This window comes from Eumetopias jubatus, unplaced genomic scaffold, assembly GCF_037043125.1.
Source record: "Eumetopias jubatus isolate StellerSeaLion01/CBP00866 unplaced genomic scaffold, mEumJub1_p1.0 scaffold_10, whole genome shotgun sequence".
Taxonomy (NCBI): Eukaryota; Metazoa; Chordata; class Mammalia; order Carnivora; family Otariidae; genus Eumetopias; species Eumetopias jubatus.
In genome coordinates, this window is record NW_028274816.1 from 12,934,159 (window position 1) to 12,949,956 (window position 15,798).

At 58.9% G+C, this 15,798-nt stretch overlaps 1 protein-coding gene across 12 annotated transcripts in view; it reads left to right on the forward strand.

Annotated features, from left to right (window-relative positions):
* CPNE2 (copine 2) overlaps nt 1-15,798 on the forward strand; it is a 52,744-nt gene that overhangs the window by 31,539 nt on the left and 5,407 nt on the right. For 6 of the 12 annotated variants that reach the window (XM_028091318.2, XM_088027388.1, XM_088027389.1 and 3 more), the window contains 5 exons: nt 96-182; nt 1,628-1,687; nt 3,432-3,565; nt 10,619-10,670; nt 12,114-12,247. In XM_028091318.2, coding sequence (XP_027947119.1) covers nt 96-182; nt 1,628-1,687; nt 3,432-3,565; nt 10,619-10,670; nt 12,114-12,247 — 467 coding nt within the window. Of the gene's footprint in view, nt 1-95; nt 183-1,627; nt 1,688-3,431; nt 3,566-5,637; nt 5,693-10,618; nt 10,671-10,777; nt 10,942-12,113; nt 12,248-15,030; nt 15,313-15,798 lie in introns of those variants that run through there. The other 6 variants (XR_003607295.2, XM_088027392.1, XM_028091336.2 and 3 more) reach the window with 6 other exon arrangements.

The window sequence follows — 15,798 nt, forward strand, 5'->3', positions numbered from 1 at the left end:
TGATCAGGACTGTGGAGGGAATCCTGGGGCTCAGGAGAGGGTCAGTCCCCCAGGGAAGCCCCAGGCTGAGCTTCTCTTTCTCTTACGTTGTCCAGCTGGAGTTTGAGTGCATCAACCCCAAGAAGCAAAGGAAGAAGAAGAACTATAAAAACTCGGGCATCATTATCCTGCGTTCCTGCGAGGTGAGCCAGCGGGGGTGGGCCCAGAGCAGGGGCCCAGTTGGAGGGATCATATCCCATCACTGCAGAAGGGATAGACAGAGCACTGGGTTTGGAGCCAGCAGGGCCTGGATTCAAATCCTGATTCTGCCACATCCTGACTCTGGGATCTGCTGAGCTTAACCTCTCTGGGCCTGTCTCCTCATCTGTAGAATGGGGATGTTAACCAGGTAAAAAACAAAGGTGAAGGGTTCGTCTCATATCATATTCCTGGGATATAAGGAGGTCCAGGAGGGCATGAGATGACCTTCCAGGGCCTCTCCTGGTTGGAAGGTAAATGCTTCCCGTGCTGGCGGCTTGCCCGTTGCGTGTCTGGCACCCTAGGGGCAGAGGGACATCTGGCGGGGGCCCAGCAACATCATCGAGGGCTCAGGTCACTGTGACTCCCGTGGTGCAGCTGGGGCCGCTGGGGCCGCTGGGGCCTCTGAGGCTCGGAAAGGGAATGAAGTTCACAGCAGCGGTGGTCAGGGCCGCCCCTGGATGCCCAGGAGCCGGCATCTGCTGGAATCGGGCAGGGTGCTCAGGAAGGCAGCCTAGGCCCAGGCAGCGAACGCCCTGGACACTGGGCCTGAAGGTCCGGGTAAGTCCCGGCATCCTCCCTGTGCAGCCTGGCAGCGCCCCGGCCCCCGGGCCTCTGTGGCCTGGTCTGGAGACTGTGCAGTCTGGCGGGGGCTTCCACGACTCCTTGCTCTGTGAGGTCATGACACCAAAGCGCCCTGGGAAAGCTAAGCTGGCAGCTGGTGGCATGGGGTCCTTGTTCCTGAAACTTCTGTCACTCGTACTCCCTTCCATGATTTTTGCCACCCGCCTTGCTTACTACTTTTTGTGATCAGCCCTTCTTTCCCCCCCATTCTTGGTTTTTTTCTTTTTTTTTTTTCTTCAATACATTTATTTTGAAAGGAACCCCCTTATAACTCCACCCAAATAGGAAGGCCAGTAACTACCTTCGCCAGAGGAGCAAAAGGCCATCAAAACAAACACGGGGTGTTAGCAGCTTGATTATAGCAGAAGGCCTTGGGCTGGAGGCCTGGTCTTTCTCTGCTCAGGGCGGAGGTCCGTCAGGGCCAAAGAGGGCTTAAGGACTGAACAGCAACAAATTAAGACTTTCTCTGCTGTGTAATTGGTAGGTACAACGGACACTAGGCCCAGGGACCCTGCCTGGAAGGAGCACGCGTGCGCGTGTATGCATGTCCCACTGGAACTGTTGCTCTGAGCGCTTTGTTATAGAGAGATTCGGGTTTGGTTGTAATCAGCCCGGGTCTTCCCTTGGCCTCCTTGACTCTACTCAGGCTTCAGGGCACAGAGCAGTCAGCCCCCCAGCTCCCCCTGGGAACTATGGCCAGGTGGAGGGCCGGCCCTCAGGTGCAGGCCAGGGACCCACTGACTCCCCTGATTCTGATTCCTTCCAGATAAACCGGGACTACTCCTTCCTGGACTACATCCTGGGAGGTTGCCAGCTCATGTTCACTGTAAGGCTCCCTCCCTCCGGACGGACTGGGGATAAACTTCATGGAGGACTTCCCTGGGGCAAGGGGAGTGTCTGGCCCAGAGGAGAGGGCATAGGTGGCTGAGCCTGAGTCAGGGCTTAGCTGTAGGTTGGGGCCTGGCTGCCCAGCCCTCAAGAGTGTTGCTGGCTACACCCCTGCAGAGAGAAAAAAAAGCCAAATTCCTCCCTGCCCGTCAGAAGGCCTTCCTGTGTCCTCTGCTACCCCTCCTGTTTGCTCACTCAGTTCCATCCGCACGGGTCCTTACTGTTGCCCCAAGATGCCAAGCACCTTTCTGTCTGAGCACTTTGCATCTGCTGTTTCCTTTATCTGGAACACTCCTTCCAGAACCTTCTCACAGCTGCTGCCCTGCCATCCCTTCGGGCCATGGCATAGAGGTCACCTCCTCAGGGAGACCTCGCCTGACACCCTCCTGTCCGTCCTTGTCACTTCCCCTACTTTGTGGTCTTCAGAACACTTGACCACTCTGAAGTTATTTAAGTATCTTTCTATTGTCCCTGTTTGTCTCACCCTGAGGACTGTGAGTGCCCCAAGTGCGGGGACTTTGTTTTGTTTGTGTGCCAACCTCAGCAAATCACTCAGTGCCTGGCACATAGTAAGTGTTGGGTAAACGAATTGTCCCTCTGTCCATGGCCTGGAGTGTATGCCCCCCAGACTCGAGCCGCTCATCTGGTCTGATGCTCCTCACTTGAAGGGGACCTCCGGCCCAGGGGAAGGAGGTGCTGGGTCCCGTGCTCTGCCCATCTCCCCGCCTTGCCACCACTTTTAGATCCCATGGGACTGGAGGTCACCTGCACGACTCTACGGAGTCAGGGGATTGGCCTTGTTGACCTCTAACCCCACTGGTCACCACTCCCCCCTCACTCCGAGAGGCTGGGCTCTCCCGTTCCTTCTGCATGTGTGTGCATGTTCATTTAACAAACGGATACCGAGCACCTCCTCTGTGCCAGACCCACCCCACATGACCAAGTTCCAAGGTGGCCATCTGTCTCCCTAGATCCGTCTCCTAACCCTCCCCTGCTGGGCAGGCTTGCCCCCCTACCCGCCGGTGCTACCCCTCCAGGGGCTGGGCTGGAGTTTTCTGGGGTCTGAGAGAGCAGATCTCAGCTTCAGCCCCTGTGGAGCACCTTCTCTGGTGCTCTCTGCCTCGCCCTGGACCTGGCTCTGGGGGCACGTGTCTTGCCTACAGTGAGCACACACTCTGGGCAGATGGGCACTGGCCTACCAGGCAGCCCCAGGTCCCAGAGCCCCTTGGGGGCCTGAGGGACAGTGTGGCTTGGGGTGAGGTTGAGGTGTCTGGGAAGGCTTCAGTAGGGCAGGGACCTCTGAATTGGGCCTGGATGTTAGAGGAGAATGAGAGAGGGAGAAGAGATGGCCTGGCTCTTGAGGTAGAGGGAACCTCATGAATGAAGGCCTGGAAATGGAAACAGAGGAGTGTGTGGGTCATGACAGTGAGGGGGACAAAGGAATTTGGGAGTGTGCGTTGACTTTGTCAGTAGACTTCATGCTTGGGCAGTAGGGACCCACTGATGGCGTTGGGGCCAAAGGAGTGACACGGTCAGTTTCCAGGTTTCAGACCATCTTATGGAAGGGTGGGTTGGCACTGGGAGATGAGTGACTTCCCATGTCCCATTTGTTCCCTGGGATGAGCTGGGGAGCTGGAGCCTCTCTGGCCACCCTGGGTGGCCTTTCTCTCCCCACTCTACAGGTTGGGATAGACTTCACAGCCTCCAACGGGAATCCCCTTGACCCTTCCTCTTTGCACTATATCAACCCCATGGGCACCAACGAGTATCTGTCGGCCATCTGGGCTGTCGGGCAGATCATTCAGGACTACGACAGGTAAGCCTGAGGGGGGACTCTGGAATCAGCTCCGGCTCCATCCAACCGGGAAGCTCAGCTTGTCGGAGCTGGAAGGGACCCAAAGATCCTCAAACCTGGGAATGGCCGACACATGGTACATGTGCCTTATTGCCCCCTCCTACACCTGTGGCAGACATTGCTAGTCGATTGCTGACCTCTTCCCTACTGAGCCGGGTCCACGCTGGAGTTCTCCTCCACATGATACACCAAGTAGCCAGTAAGAAAAACGAATCAAGATGGAAAATGAAACTTGTTTGCTATCATTGCAACTTTCCCTTTTAGAGCTGGGGAAGTGTAGGCCGGGGATGCAGGTAGAGAAGTGATCCAAAGTCAAACAGATCAGGGGGACTAGTTTGCAGGCATTCTGATGCCTGGGCCCGACACCCAGTGTCCCCAATAGTCTCACTCCCGCTGGGAACGTGGAGGGAGCAGCTGGCAGGTGTGGGCCCGCTTCCCATGACCCTGCTTCCTGGAGGTCTTTGGGTTGGGGGCCGGGGGCGCAGCGGAAGGTCAGTGGCGGAAGGCTGTGTAGGGGGTATGGCCCGGGAGGATCCGAAGTCACTTGAAGGTTTTGGCATCATTGCCACGGGTGGAGCTTACTGGGACTCCGAGGCCAGAGGGTGAAAGGATCGGGAGACCAGGAAGGAAGGTACAGGGGCCAGAGATTTGGCGGGAACAGCAGGCTCACGAATCCTGCGCACTTGGCCTCCTTAAGAGAGGCAGCCTGACGAGCAGGGTCTGACTCCCAGGGCCTGAGGGGTGTGGCTGGGATCCCTGGTCACATTAAGAGAGGTACAGCACACGGGGGAAGGGAGGTGAAAGCCCCCGTCTGCATGGTTGGGTGGAGGAGCCTCCTGTGGCCGCTCAGGAGTCCCTTGTGTCCAGCTGCCCACTCGGTCCCTCACTGAGCCTTCTCACGGGCATTCAGACTTAGCAAGGAAGGCCCCAGTGAGTGCTCGTCCCCATCTCAGTGAGAGGCACCACCACTCACCCAAAACCCTTCCCTTTCTCCTTCCCTCATCTCCCCCGTTCTCTCCCCAAATCCTCTCAAAACACTGGAGTCGCACCCCTTCTCCCACCGCCGCTGCTACCAGCCTGTTCAAACCACCTTCCCCTCCTCTCCAGATCACTTCTGGAGCTCCTCACTGGTCTCCATGCGTCTGTCCTAGCCCCTGGCAGTTTGTCCTCCGCACAACAGCCAGGGGGTTCCTCAGGGTACACCTTGAGAGAATGAACAGGTGAGACGCGATCCCCGCCCTCAGGAGCTCCCACTCGAGGAGGAAGACGGGAGAAGTCCCTGGAGTTCTGAGAGACCAGCTCACCTGTACAGCAGGAGCTACAGGAGCACCAGACAGAGAGGGATTCTCGGGTCTCAGACAAACCTACGGAGAGAAGGGGCCGTTTGAATTGGGCCGTAGGGGACGGGTAGCAGTTTACCACAGGGCACAGACTGGGGACAGGTAGTTTAAGAGAGGGCACAACATGATTGAAATTGGAGCGTGAGGGTGCCCTGTGTGTTTGGGCCACAGCTAGTGGTCTGTGGCCAGGGCTGGGGCAGTGGGGTGTGAGGGAGGGCAGGGTGTGGAAGCAGACGAGAGTAGGCTCTAGGGCTGGATGATGAAGTGTCTTCAAGCTAAGCCAGGGTTCTCAAAATTTTTCCCAGCCACAAAAGGGAGGTTGAGAGACAGGCGGTATATTTCCATAAAGACTGTGGTTTAGTGGATGCCCGAGGTCCCAGTGTGAGAAGGATCTAGATGCTGCTGCACCCAGGCCCACTGGTTAAAAGTGCTGTGATTGATTAGCCATGTATGCCACAGGTGCAGATGGGGTCAAGCCTCACATTCACCAGGTACGCAGAGGTGGGTGTGAGCTCAGCAGATCATTCAAAGAGAGCTCTTTCCAGAGGTGGTGAGCTTTGTCCTGCTGTCCTTGGAGGTGTGCGAGGCCGAGTGGGCCCAGCCCTGAGTGGGGGCTGGGAGGGGTGAGTGTGGGCTGGTGAGGCCTCTGCCCTGCTGTCTCATAGTGGTTTTCTTCTCCTCTCTCTGTATTAGTGATAAGATGTTTCCGGCTCTGGGCTTTGGGGCCCAGTTACCCCCAGACTGGAAGGTGAGTGGAGCTGGGCTCTTTCCTTTTGGTCGAGATGAGATTTGTGTGTATGGCCTCTCTTGAATCTGCTTTGGAAGAGGCTGGGGGCCCAGCCTCCCTGCCTTCTCTGCATTTACCCCAAACCCACACTCATGGCTCAGCCTGAACCTCACGCCTGCCCTGGGGCCGTAAGAACGAGCGGGACAGTTATGGCTCTGTCCCCTGGTATTCAAGTCAGGTGGGGAAGACAAGTAGGGTGCCAGATTTGGCCAACAAAAGTCCAGGACACCCAGTGAAGTTTGAATTTCAGACGAACGAATTTCTTAAGTATAAGTATATCCTAAGGACTGCCTGGGATATACTTACATTAAAAAGTTACCCATTGTTTATCTGGAATTCACATGTAACGGGGCATCCTATATTCTGTCCGGCAACCCCAAAGACAGGCAGGGTCATCAGTGCAGAGATGGGGCAGCGTGGGCCTGGGAGGAGCCCAGAGGAGGGCCCCAACTCGGCCTGGGGGTAGCAGAGAAGGCTTCCTGGAGGAGGCATGGTCTAAGTCAAGAAGGGAAGGGAAAGGAGAAGTTTGCAGAATGACTAGAGGTGGTGATGGGGCAGGGAGGGTGTTCAAAGCAGAGAGAACCCGGGCAAAGCCTGCGAAGAAGAGGGCCAGGGCCAGGGCCAGGTGTAGGAACTGAGAGAGGGCGTGCTGGCCTCCCTAGGGAGGATGGAGAGAGCCATGACTAGCGGGCTGGGAGGCCAGCCATGCAGGGGCCTCAGATGCATGTTAAACAGCAAAGGGTGGCCGCGGCGGGGTCCGGGTGGGGTGTTCTCAGCCAGCTGCCATTTTGAAGGGCCGCTCTGACTGCTGCGTGGGGACTGGCTGGGCTGAGGGTGGGCAGGACGGAGAGATGAAGAGAAGGAGTGATGTCCATTCTACGGGTGGAAAAACAGAGGCTCACAGGACTTGCCCAAGGCCATGTTTAATTCCAGCTGGGCAAGCGGACCCTTAAGTTTATTCTCAGAATCTGCTCCCCCTCCAGTGAGAAGCCTGGGGATGGGCACAGAGGGCTCCTAAGCCTGCATGTGCGTCTCAGCTAGTGCCCCCTCTTGTCTGCCCTGCTGTGCCCCATGCTGTTCTCCAAAGTGAGCTGGGGAGGGACGATCTTCACCTCGAATTTCAGGGAGTGGCTCTGTGGCCTGCTGGCTATCGGATGGTGGGGCGGGGGGGGGGGGGGCGTGGCGGGCAGGATCCTGCAGGACCAGAGCTGGGCCTCTGGGCAGACGGCGATGCCAATGGGGGCGGGGCAGGCTGGTGCGGCCAGGCCCAGCAGGAACCCGTTGCTAGGACACCGCCAGCTTTGAAAGAACTCTGGCTGAATGAGATGTTTTCTTGCTCAAAGCCTCCTTGGAAATGTCACAGGGCAACACAGGGCTTGGCCAGGCTGGAGTGCCCGGTGGTGCCAGGAGGGCTGCCAGTCCAGGCGAGGGCGGATGGTGCATCCCACCTCCCCTGCCAGGCCCGGCCCCTCATGGCCCCTCATCTCCCTCCCCTTCTAACTTGCCTGGCTCCTGCCACTTGAACCTTCTCTCATTCAGTCCCGCCTCAGGGCCTTTGCACATGGCCTTCCCCTGGCCTGTTACTCCTTTTCACTTGTTTCCCCCCACTCTAGAGGCCACAAGGGCATTCCCTCTGGGAGGCCTTCCCCGAGGGAGCTCATGGGGGCCCCTCTTCCCGTCCTGGGCTCTGTCCTCACAGAACTTTACGGTCCCCTCTGTATATGTGGGTTTGCTCATTTGTCGCCTCCCTCCAGAGCTCAGCAGTCCAGGAGGGCCCCTGGTTTCCTCCTGTGTGTGTCCTGGCTCCTGGCACACACTGGGTGTGTACTTGTTTGTTGACAGAGTGAATTTGGGGCCTAGCAGCCTGAGGAGACAGAGGTATTGGTTCTCTGAGGGTGGGAACCCGGAAGGAACATGCGACTCAGCTGCTTGCCCTCGGGACCGTCGTTCCTCCCTGGGGCTGGGCCAGGTGCACCCAAAAAGGACCCCTGCCCTGGTCAGTGGCTGAGGGACTCAGAAAGCATTTCCTTAAGGAGATGGCATGAAGCCTTGGACGTTCAGAATGAGCCAGAGTCGGTCTGATGAAGAGAGGGGTCAGGTGGGAGGAAAGGTCTGGGCCCACAGCACAGGCTGTGACTCTCCCCACCGTAAGATTGGGGTAACTGAGACTCGGAGAGGACAGTCCCTCTGGGGTCCCTTCAGCTCCCTCCCTCGTGCCCTCCCCCACCAGGGCCACAGGGAGCAGCGTCTTAAGTAACCCAGAGGCCAGGGGCCCGGCTAGGTGACCAGAAGCACTGACTGTCAGAAGGCAGCAGGGAGTTCCAGGACAAAGACCTGTGGCCAGCAGGTCCCCAGGGGCCCCCTAATCTGGCTTATGGCCCCCAGGAAGCTTGTCCTGTTTACTGGCAGTTCTCAGGCAAACCAGGGCAGCAGGCGTGGGAGCGGGCTGGGCTGCTGTAAGGCACACGCCCGTGTCTCCCAGATCTGGGCCTGGCTCTGCTGTGGCTCACTGGTGTCACCCGGGCATTCCCTGGCCTCTTCTGAGCCTCAGTCTTTCCACCTGTGAAGTGGAGCTGCTGGAGCATATGACCCGAGGGGCCTCTGGGCTGGATGCGTGACCTTCACAGCCCCATTCGCTTGGACCACCAGGCCTTCCCGCAAAGAAAGCGGGGGCTGGGGGAAGGAGTGAGGAAGGAAGAGGTTGGGTGGCCCGGAAAGCAGAATATTGCTCCATCCTTACCCGGAGGGGGCTTTCCCCCGTGGTCTCTAAAATCTCCGAAAATCTGATTTTGCAGGAAGTCATTGGCCCAGGGAGGCCGGTTTCCTTGGCAACCATTTTCCTCTCTCAACCCCTCGGTACAAGCCCCCCTCTTAGTCTCTATAGAGGCTCATCAAGTTGCCATGGCAGTGAGGACCTCCAGCCCCCACAGTGGGTGCACATCACCCCAATCTCTTCTGGGGGGGGTCAGCGCTGCCTGTGCCTCCTCACCCCCCTGGAGCCCAGACTGGGGACAGGGTGAAGAGGGCCCCAGGGCAGGGAGAGCACCCAAGAAGGACATCAGGGGACCGGCTCCATGCCAGCCCTTAGGGCTGAGGGAGCAAAGAACAGAAAAGCTATTCCCCCCCCGCCGCCCCGAACAGGGAAGGGTCTTCTCAGGCCATCCCCCCCACCCCTAGGGCCCTGCTGGGGTGAACTCCCCGTGCTGGAGAGTTCACCTCTTGGCCCAGGAGGGTTCAGCAAGGCCAGGACCCCAACACCCTCTCAAGGCACGGGGGGGCTCAGGTCTTAGGCCTGTTCTGCTGTGTGGCCTTGGCACCTGGCTTTCCCTCTCTGGGCCTCAGTTTGTTTGCTTGTGAAATGGGCACATTGGAGTTGGTGGGGCCTTCCAGCACACACATTGTAATGTCTGGGAGTGTTTGCGCGCAGAATAAAGCTCTCACCTGGCAGACATTCCCCTAAACCTCTTCATCTTCCTAATTTAAAACCCATGGGAGAGTGTGAGAAGATGGAGGAGGGTCAGTAAATGTCTTCCAGACTAAGAAGGCACTTTCAGACCAAAAAATGAAGCCAGCCACTCCATTGACACAATTTAATTCAGGGTAATTTACTGGGGGCCAGCCCTCCAGGCAGCATGCAGCCCTCCCCCACCCAAGTGGGACCTCCAGCCACAACTTTTAGAGAGCAAGGGGCATGGTGGTGAGGCCACAGGGTGGTGCTCTAAAGTGGCGCCCCCTGTGTGCCTGCCATCTTTGCTGGTTAGCTCAAGTAGGGCCTTGTGTGCACCACTTCAGAGAAGATGAGAACAAGCCCACCTGCACTCCCACGTGGGCACACATTAACCTCCCGGGGCCTAGAGCACGTAGCCCCCGAAGGAGGTCATTGTGCAGACACAAGATGGAGTCAGCCCTCCTACGGAGATGAACACCTTCTGAGGTTAGTGAGTTCAGGGAACGTGGGCTCAGGAGGCAGCCTGACCTCGGTTCTGGTCCCAGCGTTGTCCTTCAGTAAATGTGAGACCCTGGGAACATTCTAGATCATTCTGTGTCTCCGTCTCATCATCTGGAAATGGGGTAGGAAGAGGCCTTTCCCCACTGAGTCATGACCCGGAGCGAGGGGATGCCTGCAAAGTTCTGAAAGTGGGGTTTGGCGCGCAGTAGGGAGGGGGGCTGAGTGGGGATTTTGGCTGTGAGACCGCAGCAGGAGGGAGAGCGGGGAGGCCCCCATCTGAGCTCCAGCCCCCCGAGGCCCTGGGTTCTGTAGCCACCGCAGTCCTACTGCAGCCCAGCATCTAGTTAGTGTTCCTCTGTGTTCCCCAATCGGGGAGTGCGCAGGATGATCCACAGGGCTGGGGCTGGAGGCAGCCCCGTCTGGCCCCATGATGCTTCCTGACCCCCAGTCCGGCTGAGCAGGCTGTCCGCTGACCCCCGGTTTGGCTCGCTGGCATACCGTGGGCTCCTTTGCTAGCAGCTGTGCCAACTGTGAAGTTGGGGAAAGCCCTTGGGGCCCAAAGAAGTGGAACCTCAGTGATAGTGTGTGACAAAGGAGCAGTCCAGGTGCTCCTGGAGCCCACCTGGATGCCCCCAGAGGCCCCTCTGTCCCACTCCGGACTCTCTTAGGGGGGTGAGGAGGCACAGGCAGCACTGACCCCCCGCCCAGAAGAGATTGGGGTGATGTGCACCCACTATGGAGTGAGAGTAGTCAGACCTCTCTGTGTGGCTCAGCCCCAGCAGTGGAGGTGAAAGCAGATGGGGAGGGGATCAGTAGCCTTGACCTGGGGGTGGGGATGGGGCATGAAAAGCCAGGTGCCCCAGAGGGAGCTTTGGCCGGGCCATGGGTGGGGCCTGGGCCCAGAAGGCTGCCAGCCCAACATTTTCTCTACATTTCAGGTCTCCCATGAGTTTGCCATCAACTTCAACCCCACCAACCCCTTCTGCTCAGGTGAGTGCCAAGCCCGCCTGCACCTGCTCTGGGCGGAGGGAGGGGCAGCATATAGGTTTTGTCTCGTGCTCCCATTCCCTCTCCCTCATGCTTGCTCCTAATGACAGATGGGGCAGAGCTGGAGGTTGGAGTCAGGTGGTCCTGGATGCAAGGCCAGCCGCTGCCCTTTCCTGGTTGTGTGACCTTGGGAGAGATCACTGCCTCTCTCTGGGCCTTTGCCTCCTCACCTGCCACAGGGAGTGTGATACCTGCTTAGCTCACCTGAAGGGGTGGGTCAGGTGAGAATTAAGGGAAGCGTTGACAGGAAGCCCTGTGTAGGACAGGAGGTGGTCAAGGGCACCAGATATAATATACCTGTCTCTCACCTCCCACCCGCCCTTGCTGAAGGGCCCAGCTCTGCCCCACGCTGCTCCCTCTTGCCTTCCACAAAGAGCCTTGGCAACCGAGGACTGAGGGTTGCCGGTGTGGGAGTGGGGGGGAGAAAGGGGCAGGCAGTGAGTAGTGCCTGTGCTCACCCCCGCCCCCTCGGCCTCAGAGGATCTCTGAGCCTCCAGAATCAGTTAAGAGACTACTGGAAGAGGAAGGGGGCTCCAGGTGGATATGGAAGAGGGTGGGCCCCGCCCTCATGAGACCTTCCAGCCTAGGATTTGGCTTGGATAGAGCCTCTGCCTTCCCTGGGGATTCCCAAAGCTGGGCCCAGTTTGTACTTGGAAGGGAAATGCATCAAGTCACCAGCTTGGGAACGATGCCATGACTCAGAAGCCATGGGCATCTGTTGGCCAGAAATGTAGCCGGTACTACTCCTGGGCTCTGTCTAGTTTGGAGCACGTCTCCAGAGACTTTGTCCAAAATGAGGTCGATCAACCTCCTCCCCAGCTAGAGGCCTCCTGGATAGGACCACGGGGCTGTGGGATAGTCTTCTCATAATGGTGGCCATTTACGGAGCACCTACTGTGTGCTGGGGCTATACACGCATCTCCGTCCCGCCCCCCCCACACACACACCCCCAGCAACCCTCGGCAAAAGCTGTAGCATGGCCAGAATGGACCTCAAGATGGCCGGCTGCCAAGTCCCTTCCCTGGGAAGAGCCTGCTGAACCCTCCTCTGGCCAGCTGCCTGAGCGAAGATTATCAGTCCCATTGCCAGACAGGGAAACAGGCTCAGAAAGATTAAACAACTTGCCTCAGGTCCCACAGCTAGGAAGTGGCAAAGGCAGGATTCGAACTCGGGTCTGCCTGACTCCATATTCAGGGCTCTTCGCTTTATACCATCTTGGCCCTGCCCTCTGGGAGCTTCTGGTCTCACGGGACCCACGCTGGCCACCGTAGGGGCATTTGGGGCGAGCATGAAGTAGAGGCAGGGTCTGCAAATGGGATGAGGGGGGGTGAAGGGTCAGGGGGACCGAGGCTGACGCAGTCTTCCCCCCCCCACCCCGCGAGGCAGGTGTGGATGGCATCGCCCAGGCATACTCGGCTTGCCTGCCCCATATCCGTTTCTATGGTCCCACCAACTTCTCTCCCATCGTCAACCACGTGGCGCGGTTTGCGGCCCAGGCCACACAGCAGCAGACGGCCACGGTGAGTAGGCAGCCACCGCCGTGGGTGTGTGAGAGAGGGCTGGCCCTGGCTGGGCCCTCCTTGCCTGACAGGAGGGCCAGACTGAGGTCCATCCCTAATCCGCCCACCCCCATGGGGCTGGTGAACTGGATGTTTGGCTTTCTCTGCCTCGGTTTACCTGCAAGTATGGTAAGGGGGTTGGACCAAGCTCAACTCGATTGGTCCTGGCTTTCCGGAGCACAGACTTGAAAAAGACACAGTGATTCCGTTCATGCTTAGTAGGACATTGGACTGTAATCAGTGGGAGGTGCGGTGTTCGTTATTCCTGGGACACATGGAAACCAAGAGACGGTGGTCCCTGCAGCCTTAAAGCTGACCTTCTGGGCCACTGTCTGGCCCTGGCCCAGTGCTCAGTGATGAGGCTAGAGGCAGGCCTGGCGGAAGGTTGCCAGGGCAACTGTGTGGCATTTGGAATACATGGCAGACGGCCATCGATAGCATCTGCATCCCTGGTCTTCTCTCTGCCCTCTAGCTTCAGGCCTAATGCCGGTGTTGGGGTCACCAAGGGTCACCTTGTCCACTTACCCCTGCACCTACCAGGATTTGCCCTGACTTGACTATGTAGCATGAAGCCATCAACCCCAGCCCCAGGGGCGGCGCCACAAGTAGCCCTTCCCAGGCCCTGTCCCCAGGCCACCTTGTCAGGTTCCAGCCAAAGCGGGAAACCCAGCTCCTAGCTCTGGGTGGCGGAGCCTGGGCTGCCACCAAGGAGACTTAGGTCTGCCTCCTGCCTGGCCGCTCCCCGCTGGGAGACCTTCCCAAGCCTGTGGCCCGCTTTGGGCTTCCCCCTTGGAAAGGAAGAGTCTCTGCACCCAGGCTGATGTCCCTTCTAGACTGTCCTTTTCACTCTACCTCCAAGATGGTATCTCAGATTGTCCTTCCCAGCACCAAGGCCACCAGCTTCTGTCTCTGGCCCCTACAATCCATTCTCCTGCAGGGGTCCGGTCCGAGCCTGCCACTCCCTAGCCGCTCCCTTCCACAGAGACCTCCTCTCCTACCCACCACGCCTGCCTCCCCTTCTGATCCTACCCTCTTCCTGTCCCTCAAACACACAAGCTTGTACCCCTTGCAGACCCTCTGCCCTGCTGACTCTCTGCCTGGCTGGTTCTACCCATTCCTCAGTGTCCCCTCAGATGCCACCCTCCCCCCACCCGTGGCCTTTCTCGACCACCCCTCTGAGGCTGATCTCCTGCCTTCTCTGTCGATTCTCATCTGGACTCTCAGGATGGCAGCAGCATCTAGTTTACCTTGTCCACGTCTCCTCATCCGCGGTGTGTCCCCCCCACCGACTGCCAGCCCCACTGGCCGGGCTGTTGCGTGTTTGCCACCATCCGGCCTATGGCAGGCACTTACCATGCCGGGGGGTGGATGAATCCGTGGGCCCCGCCATGGGAGTGCTGTGCAAGGCTCGGGAGGCAGGGGGCGGGGACCCCCGCCAGCGCCCCTCCCAGAGGGAAAAGGACCTCGCTCCACTGGGGCCCCCAGAGGAGCGAGACCCCTCCCTGATTCCTAGGGAGGCAGAGGTTGGCTTCTGGGCCTGGCAGCAAAGATGGAGGCCATAGAGGTTAAGCAAGAGAAGAGGACACCAGGGTCGCCCTGGGGAGGGCAGGACAGCAGGACCCGGCCTGGTTGGTTGGGAGGTGGAAGGGGGCTCTCCGGTCAGGCTGCCAGAGTCTGAATCCGGGCCCCACCCCTTCCTCCCTGTAGCTTGGGCAAAGCACGGAACCTCCCTGAGCCTCCGTGTCGCTGTCTGTACGATGGGAAACAAGTAAAACCTACTCTGAGGAGGAGGTGTTGAGATTAAGCAAGATCACACAGCACCTGCCCCAGAGAGACCTGGAGGATGAGGAAGGACAGGCAGAGCAGACTGCAGAGGCCAGGGCCGGCAGGAAGGCGGTCATGGCGCAAGCGCTGGGGGGGAAGGAAGGCGGTCTGGGTCTCTTCTGCCTCCGGGAGCAGGATCTGCTGTAGTGCCAGGCGCGCCTGCCGCTGAGGGCCAGGGACAGGCCCCCTCCTGCTCTGAGCCCGTTTCCTGTATGAAAGGGCAAAGGAAAGCCCCCCCCCCCACCGGGGTGTTGGGAGGATCTGGGGCCACCTGAATGGGACAGCGACCAGGGCAAGGCCTGGGAGGGGCTGGTTTTTAATTCCTGGGGGCGCAGGGCTGGAATTGGTTGGCGAGACAGCCCCTGGGCTTGCACCACTTGGATGCCTGTGGTCAGCCAGGCCGTTTCCTGCCCAGCCTGTTAGCAGCCTGAGCCAGTTTTGAAAGGGATGGCAGAAACGGCCTGCATCCTTGTTGAAAAGGAAGAACGGCGGTGTGGTAGCAGGAGTAAGGCCGGTGTTCTTGCCAGGCGGAACCAGGGTGGGATGGCGCAGGAGGTGTACTCCGGGCAGAAAGGGGCCTGGGGTCCTGGGGCCCTGGGGCCCTGGGGCAGGCCAGGAAGGGGATCTTGGTGTTCTGGGGAACAAATGCTGAGGGCTCCCTGGAGCGGGAAACTTGGCCCTTTCTCTGCCCAGTCCTGATCCTCTCAATACCCCAGCCACTTTTAGGCAGCACCCTGGTGGTCTCAGTGCCCCAGCCACTTTGGTCATGACCCGGTCCTTCCAACCTGGGGAGGCAGCCTTCTCTGGGCACCCTCACCCTCCAGGATGCAGCGCCCCCATCCCTGTGTGATTTGGGCCATCCCCCAGCAGGAGTGGGACCAGAGAGTCTATCAGCCCCTCTCACCCTGATGTCCAAGCAGATCCACTTCTCCACCTCCGGCCGGGCTCTAGCCTGCAGCTCACCATGCACCAGAGGTGGTGCTGCCTGATGGTTCAGCCTTGAGCTCCCAAGGCCCATCGACCCCATTCAGACCCCAGCTTCTCCACTGCCTGGCTGTGTGACCCAGGGCAGCTTGCTGAAGCTCTGTGAACCTGTTTCCTCACCTGTACCGTGGAGGTGCTGAACAGTGGCTGCCTGCTAGAAACACTGAGGATTCAACCAGATTGGCACGTGAATTGCTCAGCACGGTGCCTGGCACACAGTAAGCACTTCTGGGGATGCCCCTGAGCACAGTTAGACCCAAGGCAAAGGGAAATAATTTGTGGATTAAGCGCTACTTTTATACAGCCGCTTGGCGGTGGGGGGGTGGGGGTGGTGGTGGACAATACTCGGTGTGGCTTCACCTTCCCTGGCCATAGACATATGCACACGCGTGCACACCCACGTACAGGAACTCGAGAGCAGATGGTAGGAGGCATTGCTCTAGGCAGGCCTGCACTCTCCCGTTCACACACACCACCCGTCTTTCCGGAGCATATTTCTGTGCGGCACTAGGGAGACCGTGATGCGTGGCCTCTGTCCTCCCGGGGCCTGCAGTCTAGTGGGGAACCTGGCCGGGGAAACAGCAGCTGTGATGCAGTGATTAAACCTGTGCTGACAGAGGCCCAGCCTCCTAAAGGTGGCACCTAACCCAGAGGGCTGAGGGAAGGCTTCTTGGAAAAGTGACGTCCAGGCTGAGACGTGGAGG